The 18,752-nt window shown below is 41.5% G+C and overlaps 3 protein-coding genes across 3 annotated transcripts in view; 1 reads left to right on the top strand and 2 right to left on the bottom strand.

The window, feature by feature from the left end:
* Positions 1–697: 697 nt before the first annotated feature.
* On the bottom strand, positions 698–3,365 carry LOC119194187 (acidic mammalian chitinase-like). The gene is made up of 11 exons (XM_037448338.2): positions 3,305–3,365; positions 3,132–3,161; positions 2,821–3,022; positions 2,651–2,707; positions 2,396–2,561; positions 2,038–2,162; positions 1,836–1,959; positions 1,569–1,751; positions 1,333–1,452; positions 1,100–1,238; positions 698–1,014 (listed from the first exon to the last, which is right to left on the bottom strand). Exons 1-11 carry the CDS (start codon positions 3,357–3,359, stop codon positions 755–757), a joined length of 1,461 nt encoding a protein of 486 aa, XP_037304235.1. The 5' UTR covers positions 3,360–3,365; the 3' UTR covers positions 698–754.
* A 3,981-nt stretch (positions 3,366–7,346) lies between these two features.
* LOC119194186 (acidic mammalian chitinase-like) lies at positions 7,347–10,013 on the bottom strand. Its single transcript, XM_037448337.2, has 11 exons — positions 9,956–10,013; positions 9,768–9,797; positions 9,456–9,657; positions 9,286–9,342; positions 9,031–9,196; positions 8,674–8,798; positions 8,472–8,595; positions 8,205–8,387; positions 7,969–8,088; positions 7,736–7,874; positions 7,347–7,650 (listed from the first exon to the last, which is right to left on the bottom strand). Exons 1-11 carry the CDS (start codon positions 10,008–10,010, stop codon positions 7,391–7,393), a joined length of 1,461 nt encoding a protein of 486 aa, XP_037304234.1. The 5' UTR covers positions 10,011–10,013; the 3' UTR covers positions 7,347–7,390.
* Positions 10,014–15,168: 5,155 nt separating this feature from the next.
* LOC119193938 (leucine-rich repeat neuronal protein 2-like) overlaps positions 15,169–18,752 on the top strand; it is a 6,306-nt gene continuing 2,722 nt past the window's right edge. The window contains 1 exon segment of the mRNA XM_062563923.1: positions 15,169–15,201. Coding sequence (XP_062419907.1) covers positions 15,169–15,201 — 33 coding nt within the window.

Here is an 18,752-nt window from a genome sequence, read left to right as displayed (position 1 = left end):
ATGTGTTAAACCTGGTTTCAACTAGAGGAGTTGCCCCCTGCTGGCTATAAGAGAGAGCACCAGTTCAAGGTACTCAAACATTGCCTTTACTTTCCAGCACTGCCATAATTCAGCCTTGAAGTATACACTCCTGTCTCTGTGTAAGAAGTTCTTCCTAAAAGCTAGTTACATTGCACCTATATCAAAGATTTTATTGGAACTAAAAACCATGGCATTTACACTTATTTGTCAATTTATTATGTACACCTAGCAAAAAATGACACCAAGGCAGTCAACAACGATGCAAGTTTTCTGCAACTGTTGATTAAACTGTTTTGTAGTCTGCAATCTATTGTTGTATTGCAATCTACTGAGAAATGTGTCTAATATTTTGAGTTCAATTTTTTTAATCACTAAGTTAAAATTGATATTTAATCCAACACTTTAGTTCATTGCATCCACCACTGTCCCATAACTATTTTTCACTCATGCAGAAGGAGCATTTAAATCTTTGCTGACCTTAGCCCTGATGCTTGCTGTTTTCATTCATGTAAACCTGGTAGATGTGATCAGAAGGTGACAAAAAGGGTGAATTAGATTAATTAACCCTTGTTGTTTGAGGATCAAAGCAATTCTGCCATGACTAACGTTATTCTGTTTGAAAGGTTTACAGGTTTTATACATTTTACTGTAAAGAAATACAAGATATAAAACCATCACAGTTCTCAGAATGTGCTTTAAATGTGTTATTTATTCAGGTAGAAACATGAATTGTTTAAGCCCAGTTGCAGCACTTGCAGCTGTTATCAAACACCAGGCCGGCAGCGCAGTGCTGGGAGTAGGTAGCTCCCTGGTCACAATCATAGAAGCCGTTCTTGTTGGTTGGATTGGGGTAGAGTCCGTTAGCCTTGCCAGCGCAGAAGCCGGATCCGGTGCTGCTGCCACCGCTGCTGCCACCGCCGCCGCCAGCTGGCTGAGGAACAGCGGCTTGTGTTGGTGCAATTGGAGGCAGGGGGACAGTGCGAGAGGTGCAGGCTGGGAAGAGAGATCAAATCATTTAAAATATAGGAACAGTATTGTTTCTGTTCATTACCAGTGGGTGTGTGTGTGCTATGCGTACAAGCTCCAGTTCCCAGTCCGCTCTTGATGGTGTTGATCAGGGGGTATCTTCCCTGGCCACAGAAAGTGCCGCTAAAGTCGTCCAGATCCAAACTCCACACCATGGCTCCACCGAAACCACCCTGCTTCAACCACTGAATCTGTAGAGCAAAAGAGAAGTGAAATAAAGACTTAGATAAACTTGACACATAGATGTTTTTGGCAAAAATGAACGTAATGTATGTAACTTCATACCTTATCCTGGAAGCTCTTAATATTGTCGTATCCAACCCAGGTTCCCTGTTTGAAGGCATATGGCACCATCTGTGTGGCATCCCAAGCCTGAGTTGCTCCTTGCTTCAGGAAAGTGCAGATCTGATGGAGGAGGTGATTTAGAGTTAAAGATCTAAAGAATACCGGCATATCCAATATGTTATACAGTTTACTAATGTATACATTGCACACAAAGATTCAAAAAAAGAAGGACAAACCTCATAGTAGGCCCAGAAGCCCGACTGACGGGTGAAAGGCCCAGCAGCTCCGGGTCCACTAGCAGGAGCTCCCACAGAGGTGTCAGAGGAAGCCAGGCGGAAGGTGTGGCCATATGTGGGGAAACCAACGAGCAGTTTCTCAGCTGGGGCACCGTTGCTCTTCCAGTAGTTCATAGCATAATTCTACACATGAGAAGGTTCATGTCACTGTGATCATCCGTTACTTTGTTTGATTGTTATTAAGTCAGAGCAGGAGCCCTCACTCACCACATTGAAGTAGATCATGGAGCCCTGGTCAGAGGGGCCCTTGTACAGAGGGCTGTTCTCTCCGACATTGTGCTCCCAAGAGCCGTGGAAGTCATAGGTCATGACGTGGAAGTAGTCAAGCACACTGGGGAACAAGACATAATGAGAAATTGAATGTTTAGTCATGGCGTCTGTAAAACAATAAGTGTGCTCATGTACTTACGCTCCGATCTCAGCAATCTGGTATCCAGAGTCGATGGTTCCCTTTCCAGCAGAGACTGCAGCAGTCAGCATCAGACGGGGACGGTTGGTCTTCTTGCCTTCGGCCTCAAATGCACTCATCAGTTCCTACAGATGGGGAGGAGAGAGTAGTTGTTTCACCATACATGTTTTTATTCTATTAATTTCATTCATATTTGATTGCATCTTATTGCTTCGTTTTCAATATAATTTAATTGAAAGTGATGAAATCTCATGTATAGATTTTGTGGCCAACCACAATGTTTAAATACAGTGGTAATGCTGGCTTACCACAACCTGACTTTAACTATAGCTTGAAATTGAATAGCAATGGGACCGACCTGGACCAAGACGGTGTAGCGCTGCTTATCCTGAGGTGGAGAGCCGCGAGAGCCAGGGTACTCCCAGTCGATATCCAGACCATCGAACTGGTACTGGCGCAGGAAGTTGATCACGCTGTTGATGAAGGTCTGGCGATTGGCGGCAGAGGAAACCATAGCTGTGAACCTAGAGAAAGAAAGACAGTCAGAGAGCTGCAACTTGAGCAACACATTTCTCTTGGGGAGAGCATTTATCCTCATGCCATTTTGACTTACTTCTGTGTACCAAAGTTCCATCCTCCGATGGCCAGCAGAGTCTTCAGGTTGCTGTTCCTGCAAGCAGCAACAACATCCACTTTAACCTCTCCCACTCGCGTGCATACAGTATGCATTGATGTGTGTTTTCATGTGTGCTGGAGTCACACTACAATGATGTGTGTACTGACTGGTTCTTCAGGGCATGGAACTCTCCGTAGAGTTTTACATCGTCCCACTCGTAGGTCTTGATCATGTTGCCATCCATTCCAGCAAAGGCATAGATGAGGTGGTCACAGAGACATGGGTCGACGTCGGTGGGGAAATACTTGCCTGCTCCGGGACGGTACTGTCCCCAGTTGGTGAAATAACAGGAGAGGATGTAGGATGATCCTGAAGCATATGGAATAATTGTTCTTACATTGTGTCCCAGACGTAGATCGGTCTAAACATATGACCCCAACACAAATGGAATGGAAATGGATGAAAAGCTTATAATTACCCAGCTGCACATGCAGCAGGAGAGCCAGTCCTGCACACAGAGGAGACAGAATTTCATAAGTTTTATTTATGCAAGAGGCAGGTTTAGTATGAGAAACAATCTGCAATATAAACAAGATTAAACTAAGTTGAAATGTGCAGCAGTTTGTATGTTTCTATGAGCAAGAAGCTTACCGACGCATACGAGTAGTTTGCCCATGTTGCTTCTGTACAACGAACTGATGACCATTGAACTCTTTTATACTCCTGAGTTCCTCCTCATATCTTCATTATCTAACATTTTTTGATGACCTATTTACCAAGAGTCAATCTCATTCATTTGTTTATCCACGACCAGAGTGGAAAGCAGTGATAACCTTCAAATGTCTTTTGATAATGATATGATGCGATTGAATTAGACATTTCCAAGGTTATCGTTGTTGGACAAAAGGTGCATGATACTCAAAAGCATCTCTTTGTAAAGTTTACACATTTCCATATTTTCTAAGCTTTTTGGTATTGTTAATACATCAACTGTTTAATAATAATATAATAATCTTAAATAACCCAGATACTTTTTACTCAGCATAATTTGTTTCACTATTTTCTGTTCACATAAATAATTTGATACTAATGTTTACTCACTTACCTTAAGTACTGGGCTACATGCCTTATCACCTTTAGACATAATGTAATACAAGTCAACACTGCTAGCTCAGCATCTGAAATGAACTGTGCTGTTTGTCAAACCAAAATCACTCTTTTTGTCCTTTCCCGTCCTTGTGTATCAGCAGTTTGGCAATTGTAAGGCCTCCATTCTTTAAAAGTTACAGGTTTGCCTTAAAAGGGTTGAACATGACATTTAAATGTCTCATTCCAATTTAGTTTATTTCTAAATAGTAGCACGAAATGTTTTTGATGGTAGGTTTGATATACAGTGCGTCCGGAAAGTATTCACAGCGCTTCACTTATTTCATTATTTTCCTTAACATTCTACACACAACAACACATAATGACAAAGTGAAAACTGTTTTTTGCAAATTTTTGCAAATCTGTTAAAAATAAAGAACAAAAACTGTACATAAATATTCACAGCCTTTGCCATGTCACTCAAAATTTAGCTCAGGTGCATCCTGTTTCCACTGATCATCCATGATCAGCCACCATTTTGTGTACGCCAATTTTAGCCGTGGCTATTTTGGTGTTCTCCTAGTCTGGTAGTAATTAAGCGCTATTTGGTGACTCTCTGTTGGGTCTTGTGGTTTCTTTAATTCGGGTAAAGGTTTGCATGGCTTTTTGGGCATTTGTGTGCGCTATTGTGTATTGGGAGTTACATGTTGACCTTTGTGATTGTGTTAAGTCACAATTTGTTTGGTACATTTAGCTTTTATGCTATTGTTTTGGTTATTTGTGTTAATTACAAGTTTGGTTTGGTGCATTGGTGGAGAGAGGTTTTGCCAGGTCTCTTTTCCAGTTCTGGCTGGAGACACAGTCCTTTTTTCTGTTGGGTCATCGGGTGATGAAGGTAAGTTGACTTTTTAGTGTACGAGTGTTTTCCCACTACCAGTCTTCTCCCCTGTTAGGCATAGCAACGTGTTCCCATTGGGGGCATGTTGTGCTTGTTTGTTGTTTTTGTGTGCTGATAGCGGGTAGAGCAGTTGTCTCTGGAGCACATTCGTGGTTCAGGGTTGGTCACCAGCTAGCTGGGTCCTCCTTTGTGCGAGCGGGCTTCAGTGCATCAGTACCCACCGCAAAGCCACTGAGGAGTAGGGTTGAATTAACCATAGGATTTGGGGAATTTTGGGAAATACACTCATCTGCTTGCACACTGTTAAGTCGATGTATGTTTGTATCGATCTATGTATCTTTGTAGTTAAAGTGCCCAACGGTACAATCCGTAACTAGTTCTTAGGTGTAGCATTATGGCATCTATTGATGATTTTATTAAGGCTCCTTCTGAAGAATTGCTTCTGAAATTCACAAAGGCTATGTGTCAAGCTACAAGATACACTGCAGCCTATCCACTTCGCAACATCACTAAAAAATCTGTTGTGAAAGCTCTGTCACAGTTTCTCAGTTTTTGGAATACCTAAGGTAATCCAGAGCGATCAGGGTTCCAACTTTAAGTTGCATATGTTGGCACAGGTTTTGATATAACTTCGGATAAAACCTAACCAAGCCAGTGTGTATCATGCGCAAAGTCAAGGCGCTCTGGAGCGTTTCCATCAGACCTTAAAATCACTGCTACGTGCCTATTGCACTGAATTGGACCGTGATTGGGAAGAGGGACTACACTGGTTGCTACTTGCTGCTAAAGAGGTATCCCAGGAAAGCACTGGGTTCAGTCCTAATGACCTTGTTTTTGGTCACACAGTGCGTGGTCCTCTGGCCGTATTACAGGAGGATTGGAAGGCGGTGGAGGCCCCTTCAAGTTTGTTAACATATGTTAGCGGTTTCAGACACTGATTGTACGTAGCATGTGAGAAGGCTAAGGAGAAACTAGCGTCCTCCCAGGTGAGGATGAAAAGGTTGTTTAACCGGCGAGCAGAGCCACGTTACTTCAGTCCAGGTGATCAGGTGCTGGCCTTGCTACCTATCGCCGGTTCTTCTTTTCAGGCCAAATTCAGTGACCCATACACTGTGGTACGTAAGTTGTCCGATCTGAACCATCTTGTTGCAACCCCTGACCGTAGAAAGGTAAATCAACTATGCCATGTCAATCTGTTGAAGCCCTACCATGCCCGCATGTCTTCTGAAATTGCCAGTTCTGACCTGGTTGTTAAGACCGACTTGGTTAGGCCTGTTCTTCTGGCAGGATCTGTTGATCCGGGCTCAACCACATCACCCTCACGCACAGTGGCAGAGTGTGATGAAGAGGGGGTGCCGGGCCCTGATGATGGTATCTTGCAGGGTAGGCTAAGGAACTCTGAGTCCCTTGCAACCCTGGAGAAGTCGTTGAGTCATCTGTCTGATGACCACATATGTGAGCTAACGGCTTTGTTCAGGGACTTTTTACCTTTGTTTGCTGATACGCCTTCCCGTATTCACATGGCAGAGCACGACATTGATGTTGGAGATGATGTCCCCATCACACAACGTTTTTACCGTGTCTCATTGGAGAATTTGCGTCTTTTGGACACTGAGATTAAATACATGGATAATGATATTGCTGTTCCGTCATGCTCCAGTTGGGCTTCCCCATGTCTCTTGGTGAACAAGCCAGATGGTTCTTTTTAAATTTTGCACCGACTACCAGGAGGTAAACAGTGTGACAAACAGTGAGGCCCGACAGCTACCCTCTTCCTCGGATGGAAGACTGTGTTGATCGGGTAGGTGCAGCAAAGTACGTCAGTAAATTCGATTTGCTCAAGGGTTACTGGCAGGTGCCTTTGTCACCCAGAGCTCGAGAAATATCTGCGTTTATAACACCGTCAGGTCTTTTCTCCTATAGCGCCTATAGTTTTGGCCTATGCAACGCTCCGGCAACCTTTCAGCGTCTCATGGACAGGGTGATCTCTGGCCTTGAAGGCTGTGCAGTTTATTTAGATGATGTGGTTGTTTATAGTGACTGTTGGGAGAGTCATCTGGTGAGAGTACGCAACCTCTTTGAGCGTTTGGCTGAGGCTAATCTCACCGTAAATTTGACGAAATGTGAATTTGCCCAAGCAACTTGCCCCCTCCACGTGCATGAATTAATTTATTTGTTGTTTAGATAGTAGGATATCGTATAATAGCTTTTGTTGATTTCAAAGGGTATTGATTAGTATTATTAGAAGTTAATAAACCCTTTTATACTATAAAGAGAGGTTTTCTGTGATTTCTTTGTGCTATCGTTTACTGTAGTGCTGGTTGGAAACATAGTCGGTGTACAAACTCAAACCTTCAATTCCTTGCTTTTAATGAGTGGATGTCAATTATGAGACTTGATTTATAGTTTGGTTATTGGTCCCTTTTAAGGGTGGTGCTCCATTATCTATTAATTTTGTGAATTATCTTAGAAATTATTAATAATTCTATTAATGTCGATGATTTAATTTCACAATTATTAACCAACACAGTACCCCTACGTCATGCCCAACAAAATGGTGCCCCGTGTAAATTAGATGAATTAACCCTTGTTGTTTGAGGATCAAAGCAACTCTGCCATGACTAACGTTATTCAGCTTTAAAGGTTTACAGGTTTTATACATTTTACTGTAAAGAAATACAAGATATAAAACCATCACAGTTCTCAGAATGTGCTTTAAATGTGTTATTTATTCAGGTAGAAACATGAATTGTTTAAGCCCAGTTGCAGCACTTGCAGCTGTTATCAAACACCAGGCCGGCAGCGCAGTGCTGAGAGTAGGTAGCTCCCTGGTCACAATCATAGAAGCCGTTCTTGTTGGTTGGATTGGGGTAGAGTCCGTTAGCCTTGCCAGCGCAGAAGCCGGATCCTGTGCTGCTGCCACCGCTGCTGCCACCGCCGCCGCCAGCTGGCTGAGGAACAGCGGCTTGTGTTGGTGCAATTGGAGGCAGGGGGACAGTGCGAGAGGTGCAGGCTGGGAAGAGAGATCAAATCATTTAAAATATAGGAACAGTATTGTTTCTGTTCATTACCAGTGGGTGTGTGTGTGCTATGCGTACAAGCTCCAGTTCCCAGTCCGCTCTTGATGGTGTTGATCAGGGGGTATCTTCCCTGGCCACAGAAAGTGCCGCTAAAGTCGTCCAGATCCAAACTCCACACCATGGCTCCACCGAAACCACCCTGCTTCAACCACTGAATCTGTAGAGCAAAAGAGAAGTGAAATAAAGACTTAGATAAACTTGACACATAGATGTTTTTGGCAAAAATGAACGTAATGTATGTAACTTCATACCTTATCCTGGAAGCTCTTAATATTGTCGTATCCAACCCAGGTTCCCTGTTTGAAGGCATATGGCACCATCTGTGTGGCATCCCAAGCCTGAGTTGCTCCTTGCTTCAGGAAAGTGCAGATCTGATGGAGGAGGTGATTTAGAGTTAAAGATCTAAAGAATACCGGCATATCCAATATGTTATACAGTTTACTAATGTATACATTGCACACAAAGATTCAAAAAAAGAAGGACAAACCTCATAGTAGGCCCAGAAGCCCGACTGACGGGTGAAAGGCCCAGCAGCTCCGGGTCCACTAGCAGGAGCTCCCACAGAGGTGTCAGAGGAAGCCAGGCGGAAGGTGTGGCCATATGTGGGGAAACCAACGAGCAGTTTCTCAGCTGGGGCACCGTTGCTCTTCCAGTAGTTCATAGCATAATTCTACACATGAGAAGGTTCATGTCACTGTGATCATCCGTTACTTTGTTTGATTGTTATTAAGTCAGAGCAGGAGCCCTCACTCACCACATTGAAGTAGATCATGGAGCCCTGGTCAGAGGGGCCCTTGTACAGAGGGCTGTTCTCTCCGACATTGTGCTCCCAAGAGCCGTGGAAGTCATAGGTCATGACGTGGAAGTAGTCAAGCACACTGGGGAACAAGACATAATGAGAAATTGAATGTTTAGTCATGGCGTCTGTAAAACAATACGTGTGCTCATGTACTTACGCTCCGATCTCAGCAATCTGGTATCCAGAGTCGATGGTTCCCTTTCCAGCAGAGACTGCAGCAGTCAGCATCAGACGGGGACGGTTGGTCTTCTTGCCTTCGGCCTCAAATGCACTCATCAGTTCCTACAGATGGGGAGGAGAGAGTAGTTGTTTCACCATCCATTTTTTGTTTTATTAATTTCATTCATATTTGATTGCATCTTATTGCTTCGTTTTCAATATAACTTAATTGAAAGTGATGAAATCTCATGTATAGATTTTGTGGCCAACCACAATGTTTAAATACAATGGTAATGCTGGCTTACCACAACCTGACTTTAACTATAGCTTGAAATTGAATAGCAATGGGACCGACCTGGACCAAGACGGTGTAGCGCTGCTTATCCTGAGGTGGAGAGCCGCGAGAGCCAGGGTACTCCCAGTCGATATCCAGACCATCGAACTGGTACTGGCGCAGGAAGTTGATCACGCTGTTGATGAAGGTCTGGCGGTTGGCGGCAGAGGAAACCATAGCTGTGAACCTGGAGAAAGAAAGACAGTCAGAGAGCTGCAACTTGTGCAACACGTTTCTCTTGGGGAGAGCATTTATCCTCATGCCATTTTGACTTACTTCTGTGTACCAAAGTTCCATCCTCCGATGGCCAGCAGAGTCTTCAGGTTGCTGTTCCTGCAAGCAGCAACAACATCCACTTTAACCTCTCCCACTCGCGTGCATACAGTATGCATTGATGTGTGTTTTCATGTGTGCTGGAGTCACACTACAATGATGTGTGTACTGACTGGTTTTTCAGGGCATGGAACTCTCCGTAGAGTTTTACATCGTCCCACTCGTAGGTCTTGATCATGTTGCCATCCATTCCAGCAAAGGCATAGATGAGGTGGTCACAGAGACATGGGTCGACGTCGGTGGGGAAATACTTGCCTGCTCCGGGACGGTACTGTCCCCAGTTGGTGAAATAACAGGAGAGGATGTAGGATGATCCTGAAGCATATGGAATAATTGTTCTTACATTGTGTCCCAGACGTAGATCGGTCTAAACATATGACACAAACAACAATTGGAATGTAAATGGATGAAAAGCTTATAATTACCCAGCTGCACATGCAGCAGGAGAGCCAGTCCTGCACACAGAAGAGACAGAATTTTATACATTTTATTTATGCAAGAGGCAGGTTTAGTATGAGAAACAATCTGCAATATAAACAAGATTAAACATACAAACTGCTGCACAAGTTGAAATGTGCAGCAGTTTGTATGTTTCTATGAGCAAGAAGCTTACCGACGCATACGAGTAGTTTGCCCATGTTGCTTCTGTACAACGAACTGATGACCATTGAACTCTTTTATACTCCTGAGTTCCTCCTCATATCTTCATTATCTAACATTTTTTGATGACCTATTCACCAAGAGTCAATCTCACTTATTTGTTTATCCACGACCAGAGTGGAAAGCAGTGATAACCTTCAAATGTCTTTTGATAATGATATGATGCGATTGAATTAGACATTTCCAAGGTTATCGTTGTTGGACAAAAGGTGCATGATACTCCACAGCATCTTAAACTATTTTTCTAGAATGTACACCTTTCCAAATATTCTCTAAGCTTTTTCGTATTGTGAATGGTTTAATAATATATATATAGCAATCTTAAGTATCCCAGATACTTTTTACTCAGCATAATTTGTTTCACTATCTTCCCTTCACATAAATTGTTTGATTCTGATCTTTACTTACTTACTTTAAGTACTGGGCTACATTCCTCATCACTTTTAGACATAATGCCGTCACACCTGTATGTCAAGTTGGGTTTTTTGTCCTGTCTCTACGTTTGTTTTTGTGACTTCCTGTTTTACTTTGGGAATTACCTCTCCTCTCGTTTCAGGTCCCCTGCCCTTCGTGATGTATCACCAGTCCGAGCTGCCCCATATGCCATGTTGAAGTGTCCTTGAGCAAGACACCTAACCCATAATTGCTCCCCAGGCAAACAAAATGTAATGCATGGGTTATAATGCAATGTAAGTCGCTTTGGATAAAAGCGTCAGCTAAATAACATGTAATGTGATGTCTGCGTTGAGTAAAATATACTTCTCTGATTTTTCAATGTCCATCTGCAAGTTAATGAGGTAATAATTAGTAGAACAGTGAGGGGCTCAATGCATGATACAACCATAATTTCCCAAACTGACAGAATAATGACATAGGACTTTAATGGCCATCCCAATGAATTAGTTGTCTGACACCTCCTACTTTAATAGAGTAGTACACCGTTGATGGTTGACATAGCAAACTAGTTCGTCTTTGTTTTGTATTTTATTTTTTACTGGAAACTGTGGAATAAAAAAAAACATTTCATAGCAAACACAACATTACTAAGATAGGTATCAAGAAACAACTTTTAATAAATAATAATCAACTTTTTATAATTAAACCTTTATAGCAGCTTTTTAATGCCAGAGTTGAGATGGTGATACAATATATACTTTAACTTGTACTTATCAATGCAAAGTTGGCAAGGATCAGCAGCAATCTGCTTCACAATCATGGTTATCTCACACCTGGCTGCTGTTCAATACAATCCCTATTTGCTGTTGACCATATTTTGGCCTGAAATTGAAGGTTGACTGTACTTCTATTTAACACCACTTCCTTTTAGTTTGAATAGGGATAGTGTTACTCTTGAAACATTTACACATTACACTCGGTACCAGGTGCAGTACTTGGCATGCAATAGTTAAAACCAAAATGTTTATTTTCACCATCCTTGTTTTGAATGTCTGGTGTTCTAATTTTTCCTAATACGGTAAGCACTGAACACAAAGTAAAGCTGTCATTTAATCTTAGATGTATTTGGTTATTTGAATTGTTGGTAGCACTAAAAAATAGATGTCAGGGCATCATTGACTCTCATTCCCTTCATTGAGACTCATTCTCTGGGGATCCTGACAGTTTGCCAGTGTATTTTCGAGGCTATATGGCATGTGGTACTTGAGAAAAAGCACTAAAATGTATCACAAAAGTATTTAATCTTTTCTGGAGACCTTGGATATTGGCTCTTATTTTCATGGCAATCCATTCATTTTATCCCTAGCAAAAGAATCTCAGTGCTAGATGGGTGTTGGAGATTAAACCGTGTGAAAAAATACCAACGTATTGTATGTTACATTCAGTATACTGCTGTTGACTAAACCCAAACTGAAGAGGATCAATTATTACACATCGGCTTGCATTTCGACGTGGGCACTTTGTAAGGTTTTACTTGTTCAGCAGAGTTGACGAGTGAACGTAATTCAGTGCATGTTTGGCTAATCTTTATATTAACAATGAGGTATTAAAATGATGTATAGTATGTGCCTTCTCCTTTTTACAAAGTGACCATAATGTTGGGTTACAATACCAAAAAACACCACCAGAGAGAGTCACTAAGCTGTGAAGAGTCATTGTGGTCCATTTTATATAAGATGCTCATGAATGGAAAACCATTTATTCTTGGATCATTTCAGTTTTACCTCCAGTGATTTCCTTTTATAAAAAGTCAAAATATATATTCAGGTCCTCTTTGAAAAAACATAGATTGTACATTTGTAGATGCATAAGATTGAACCTAAACCAAGCTCTTTCGCCATGGCAACACTGCACGGAGAGTTGGCTGATAAACACAAACCTGTTTCCTTCTCCTACGCAATAAACAAACACACATACACACACCCACACACACTTTGCTAGTTAATTGAAACACATTCTTTAGAGAAACACAGGAAGAAGCCACTAAACTGCACCCATCTGCTTGTGTGTGCACAACAACAACAACATATTACAGAATCAGGGAGAAGCTCTTTATTTATAACATTTATATTCTTAGATGTGCAGATCTATCCCAACAGCTGCTCTCAATATGTGATTATCTTTGAGCCTGTGATCTAGCACACAGGCGATACAGTGCCTATTTAATGCATAACAATTGTGTTTTGGTCCTGAAGAATGTCAAACTCCCGCAATGGGCATGCTTTTCAACAGTCCTCTGCTATTACATTCTGCTGGGCTTGTCACCATGGCAGCAAATTTTCCATCATCTGACATCGGTGGATGTGCACACAAACACACACACAGATTCAAATGCATGTTTTGCTTTTGTGATGTGGGAGGGTTCTACTTTGAGTCTTTGCTTGTTCCTCGGTCCAGCTGGTTCACACCACATATGAATAAAATTCACACAGCATGCTGTCACAGGAAGGGTGGCTGTGTCAAGGATACAGTGTACTACTTTTCAATATGTCCACATGCATCCTTTGAAGGGATAGCATGTGCCATCATGTGCTATTGTGATAACTATGTTTGTGCGTGCAAGCTTTTTTCTGATCTATGTCACATTCCTGACAGACATGCTTGCCTTTGTTGAGATATACGGCGAACAAAGGGACAATTTACTTGTTTAGGAGATTGACTCATTGAAAGATGAAAACACCCTCACATGGTTTCAGAACACTAGCATTTCTACCAACATTTCTGCATTGATGAAGTACTTTAAATTGCCTTTGCATTCTTATAATATAAGGCCAACTCTTAGCAATTTCTCCGTGCAGCATCCAACAAGTTACTCTATCTTTAGCCGTGTTGCAAAATGAAAGTGCTAACAATCCCCTGTAGACATCCCAGGCAGCTGACGTCAATGCACGCAAAACAAAATGATCACACAGAGAAAAAAGGGAAGTGATTCCTGGGAAAGAGAATTGAGAGACTCAGATGGGAGGATGAGGCAGAGCTGATATTCTTTCTCTAATAAAAGCGACAACCAGCCAATGTTGCTATGGCAACCTCCTCCCTCTCCCTTCCTTTCAGCGAGCTACCACTTATCCATGCAGCCTTTCAGTCAGCAGGGCATGTGGGTGTGTGTTCGTTTGTGTGTCGGCTCCAGAATGAATCAAGCAAATGAAGGAGAAAGCCATTAGAGAACCAAGTCTAGCTGCTCTCCACGCAGACCGGTATAGACATACGAAACAATATGCATTAATACAACATAATCATATCTCATAATAATCTTGGTTACTACACACTCAAATACACACATCTGCTCACGACCACTCTCTGTAAATGTGATCTAGAATGAAAAGAAAAGATAATCATTAGCAGGGAGCTGACTGTGTCTGTCGTGTACTACCCCCCATTACCAAAGGGCCACTGACCATGAACGGCAAAGATGAATTGTATGCAACAAAACGGAACCACTTTAAACCTATCACAGGATCCAGGACATCATTACTGTAATTCGCTGGGAGTAAATTATCAAAAGCAGTTGTTTTAAGTATTGAAAGTATTACACATTGTCTCAAGCTGAGCCACAAAAGCCCACAAACATGCTCATTGAGAAACTGCATTTTTAAAATCTTTTAATAATCTCTCAGTGCTAAAATGAAAAATGCACGTTTTCAATGCAAGTTGCTGGCTGCTGCCAGCACATTTGACCCAGTAAATACAATGGCTTTGTCGTTCTTTTGGACTGATTTAATGTTTAATAATGTTTGAAGCACACATCAAATAAATATTTTCTTTAAAACCTTTTTAATACTTTTGCAGCAATTAAAAAAGTAAGTTTTGTAAAAAATCATGCCTAACACTAGTCCACCATTAGCTTTGTGATGGTGACAGGAAGTCTATATGACTGTGGTGTGATTTGTCTATAGCCTGATGCAACAACTGTAAACGCTCTAAAAGTACCAATAGTCATGTTAATTTGTCTCAGACATTGTTTTCAGCCAAAATCCAATATATCATTGTATCATTATATTGTTGAGAGAATAATTTATAGATTTCAAGAAGACATACAAGTCAAAGATGTAGCTCTGTCTGAAGTGCTGTGCATTGTGCCCTGTGGGTCGTAACAATTTGGAGACTATTGCACATTCAAGCTCGTCAAAAATCTTCAGTGCTGAAAAAATTAGTTTCACACAATCAGCAATTTAAAGGTACTGTTAGAAGAACACAGAAATGACTTTTATCCTTTAAACTGTCTCCCTTGCTGCTTTCTCTCTTTTGCGATCTATGACCTGGCATTGTAAGCAGGTCATTAATTCGCAAACCATGGCGAAAAAAATAAAATGCCAGCAGGAGATGAACAAAACTTCCCCTCCAGAAAAATAATAATATGTGTTATTTTCTTTCTGCTTGTGAAACAGAAAAAGAGTACACAGGAGAGAGTGAGCCAGGCAATTGAGAGGAGGAGAGATGAGAGGGACAGAAGCCCTGCTGCAGAACACACCTCATCTCCATTTTAGCTGGAGAGAGAGAGAGAGAGAGAGAGAGAGAGAGAGAGAGAGAGAGAGAGAGAGAGAGAGAGAGAGAGATTCAGTCTGTGCCAATTTACTCCCCGGCTCCAGTGACACAGAGAGCTGTGGAAGTGATACTTCAACAACCGTGGGACCGAAAGGAAGAAAACGTGTCCTGGCACGTGAGGCACTTGCAAAGAAAAGGCTGAGCGGATGATGAACGGTTGACACCATGGAGAGAGATGTAGCCAGTGCTTCAGTTGCGGTAAGAAACCTGAAATATGTTGATGTCATTTTTTAACAGGTCTTTGCAGCCATCAAACAGCCGAGCGTCTGCGTCGTGCACGTTCCCTCCCAGGGAAAGTTTGTGTGTGTGTGTGCATGCTGGAACAGAACAGCAATGCGTCATTTAAAAAAATATTATTATCAATGTTAAGATCTGCATGAGACACCTTTCTCTGTTTTGCATCCATCTCCATCTTTTCATTCCAACCGGAATGTGTTGTGACTGCACAGAATAAACGAACCCTTTTACAATGACTTCCTGAGAGTTACCCATATGATCTTAAAACCAATAAATGGACCCATATCTAACGGTCTTAAAGGTGGAAGTGTTCATGGCAGACGGTAAAATCCATTTTAATACATGTGTGTCGGGTAAGGACCCAATTGCAGGAGTGAATAAGTTATGACGAAAGCTTAATTTTAGAGAGTATACACAACAGGAAAAACTTGGAGCTCACATGGCGAAATCAAATCTGTGGAACTCAAAGCCATTCGAGGAGAGTGTAGACAGGAACCAAACTAAACCCTACAGGTAGGAAAACCCATCTGGCAACAAGTGAGGGAGTGACTGTGGCTCAAATACTGAAGTAGGTGCAGCAGAGTGGGCACGTGAGAGTGATTGAGCTGTGGCTTACATGAGCACTGAATGACCACATTGGGTGAGTAGTACAGAGCGACAGAGCGGCTGGGTCTCATTTTGGCGGCTGCATCCTTTCGAAAGACCGAGTCAACGTGGCCCGGGTCCTTCAATGGCCGCATAGCCTGAACCGAACTCTTCGAGCCGGTCTGGTCTACGGGGGGATTTCCTGGTTTTCACCAGGTTATACTACACCACCTTGGTTGCCTAGCAACCTGCAGCGCTTGACTGTGAAAGCCTTATAACTCAAAAAAAACTTGTGAAATGCAGATAGAGATATCAATCTTCTTCATATTGAATTTAATTTAGTAAGATATACTTCACCTCCATTATATAGAGCATTATATACAGCATTATAACAATATAATAATATAATGCTGTATATAATATAACAATCAAATCGGGGCCATAATGCATGATGGGATATGCTGGGCCGCATGGGTTGACAAATGCAGCCGCTGAATTGAGTGTATGGGAGCAGAGCTGGGATCATTTTAGCATTTTGTGCTTTCCATCAAGGGTACAGGTAGATACGCTGATTTGCTGAGGTACCAGCTGTGTGGGTGACTGTGTCGGAGGGAAATATATTAATTCATATATGGGCATAACACAATATATATATATATATATATATATATATATATATATATGAATACTAACAACTGATATATTGGTTGAGCCTTTGATGACAAAATATAAACACAAGTTTTTTATCATCTGTTGACTGGAGAGCCTTCATATTTTAAATAATACTCAGTGGAGCTTTGCCTTGTGTTTATTACTCATCCTTAGTATGTTATCTACTGGCCAGTTACACTAAACTTTCAAAGAGATCTGAGTCAGAAGAGTCAGGGGACGAATATGGGCTGCCAAGAGCAACAATATTCACTGTGTTCCTCTAGAGACGTGATGAACTGGTAGGAGACAGAGGTATAAAAGCAGCCGCTGAGTCATGCAGATCCGTTTCTGAATAGTTCAATTTACAAAGCAGTCCAAGTCCTTTAGTGCTGATATCTGGAAAAACACTGGAAACACCAAGAGCTTTGGAGAGCAACTAACAAAATTGAGGGGGCGACATCAAAATTAGATGATGAATCCATTATTGAGCAGGTTGCTCAAGTGAAGGAGCCCCAGAAAGTGACTGCTCAGAAGTTCATAACATCCAGCAGTCATTACACACAAGTTATTTTGTTTGTTATTTTCACACAAAGGAAATGCATGATGTCTGCATGTTATTGGTTGGGCATTTCTACTGCTTCTTTTTTGGAATAAATTTGGCAAGAATCTCACCACACTTTCTCCTCATCCACTCTCAGGCGTTAGAGTCTGCAGAGTCGTACAGTACTTCCTGTTAGTCATGTTTTATCACACCAGCTGCCAAGTTGGAAAGACTTTGCAATAAAGGTTCAAAGTTAAGTTTTAATAACAACTTCATTTTTGAATCGTGCAGAACTTCATTACTAGAAGCGATTTGATTCATAAAAACAAGTTGAGGCTGGTTAAAAATGAAATAGAGTCTTTGGAGGTTGGCTTCTTTGGTCCAGTCATTGTCAATCTGGATTCTCATCAACTGATACACAACCAAAACAAATTACAAAGAAAATCACTCAAGAGTCTGGCTGGTAGATGTGTTTCCATAGTAACTGTGCAGTAAACCTTCTCGGCCTGTGTGATAGTGTATGTTTTTCATCCACAATACCAACATCACAAAATGAAAGTCCACTGTCCAACAGAAAGAAAATGATCACAGGACATGATCAGGACATGTATAATCTAAATACAAAATATTTGAAAATGTACAAAATTATGTTTATTCTTAACCTGTTAAAATGTCAAGCTGTCAAACAAAGAATCAAATCCGTCACACAATGTGAAACTTGTAGTTTTAAACTTCCTTTAGACTCTACAGTTGTGCTCAGCTCTGCAGGGTCGGTGTGTTGCTTTGGTTTTCTGACTGAAGCTCATTATGATTCACCCTCTTATCAGCATAGTTCCGCAAACAGACATTCAAATTGAGCCGCTATCAAACATGGAGGGGCCACAGTGGAAGATGTTCTTCTCAGCTATTTTTGGAGAACGCAGCTAAAAGGAGACTGAACGCTGACAGAAAATGTCTGCAGGAACAACACAGGTTTACAAGATGTTTACATGTTGTCGCTGTTGTTTGTTGGATGTTACTTCACGCACAATAACAAGCATGCAACCTTTTATCGTGTACATGCTTTACTGTATAAAGCAAATCCATGTACGGCTTAAAATTAAAACCTGCTTCCATGAAAAAAGCTGCCACATGTCAGCGATAATGTGATGGTGTTGTACCATGCTGCGGATAAGAGAGTGTGCTAACTACACTAAATGTTTATACCGATGTAACTAGTGTGTTTGTGTTTGTGTTTGTGTGTGTGTGTGTGGGGGGGGAATATTAACGCAGCAGGCACACACTCTTACCCATAACAGCTTTAAGTACAGGAACTCATAATATAAAAGGTCCTCAGGGTCTTTTTAACTGTTACATAATAAATGCAATTTGTGGGATGTGGGAGCACTGAACATTGGATGTGAACCACTGAAATTAAATATTAAAGTGCAGCACGATTTTCTCGCTCCTGCATATTCACTTTGTTCTTTTAGACTGAAAGAAACCTTGAGGATTACAGCAGAACCACACATTGGTCCTTTTTTTCATGCGTCATTTGTTTCTTACTACGTCCGTGTCTTTTTTATGTGCCACTCCAGTGAATTTCAGCTCTAGAGAACAAAAATTCTGCATTTGTTCAGCCTTTTCTTAATTATTCCTCACTCTTCTCAGCTGTTGATCATTTCTGCAATTTCATCCTTCAAAACTTTATGTGTTCTTGCAAAGACATCCCCTGCATTTCAATTGCAAACATTTT

This window comes from Pungitius pungitius, chromosome 8, assembly GCF_949316345.1.
Source record: "Pungitius pungitius chromosome 8, fPunPun2.1, whole genome shotgun sequence".
NCBI classification, from domain to species: domain Eukaryota; kingdom Metazoa; phylum Chordata; class Actinopteri; order Perciformes; family Gasterosteidae; genus Pungitius; species Pungitius pungitius.
This window is presented reverse-complemented; position numbering and strand designations above follow the sequence as displayed.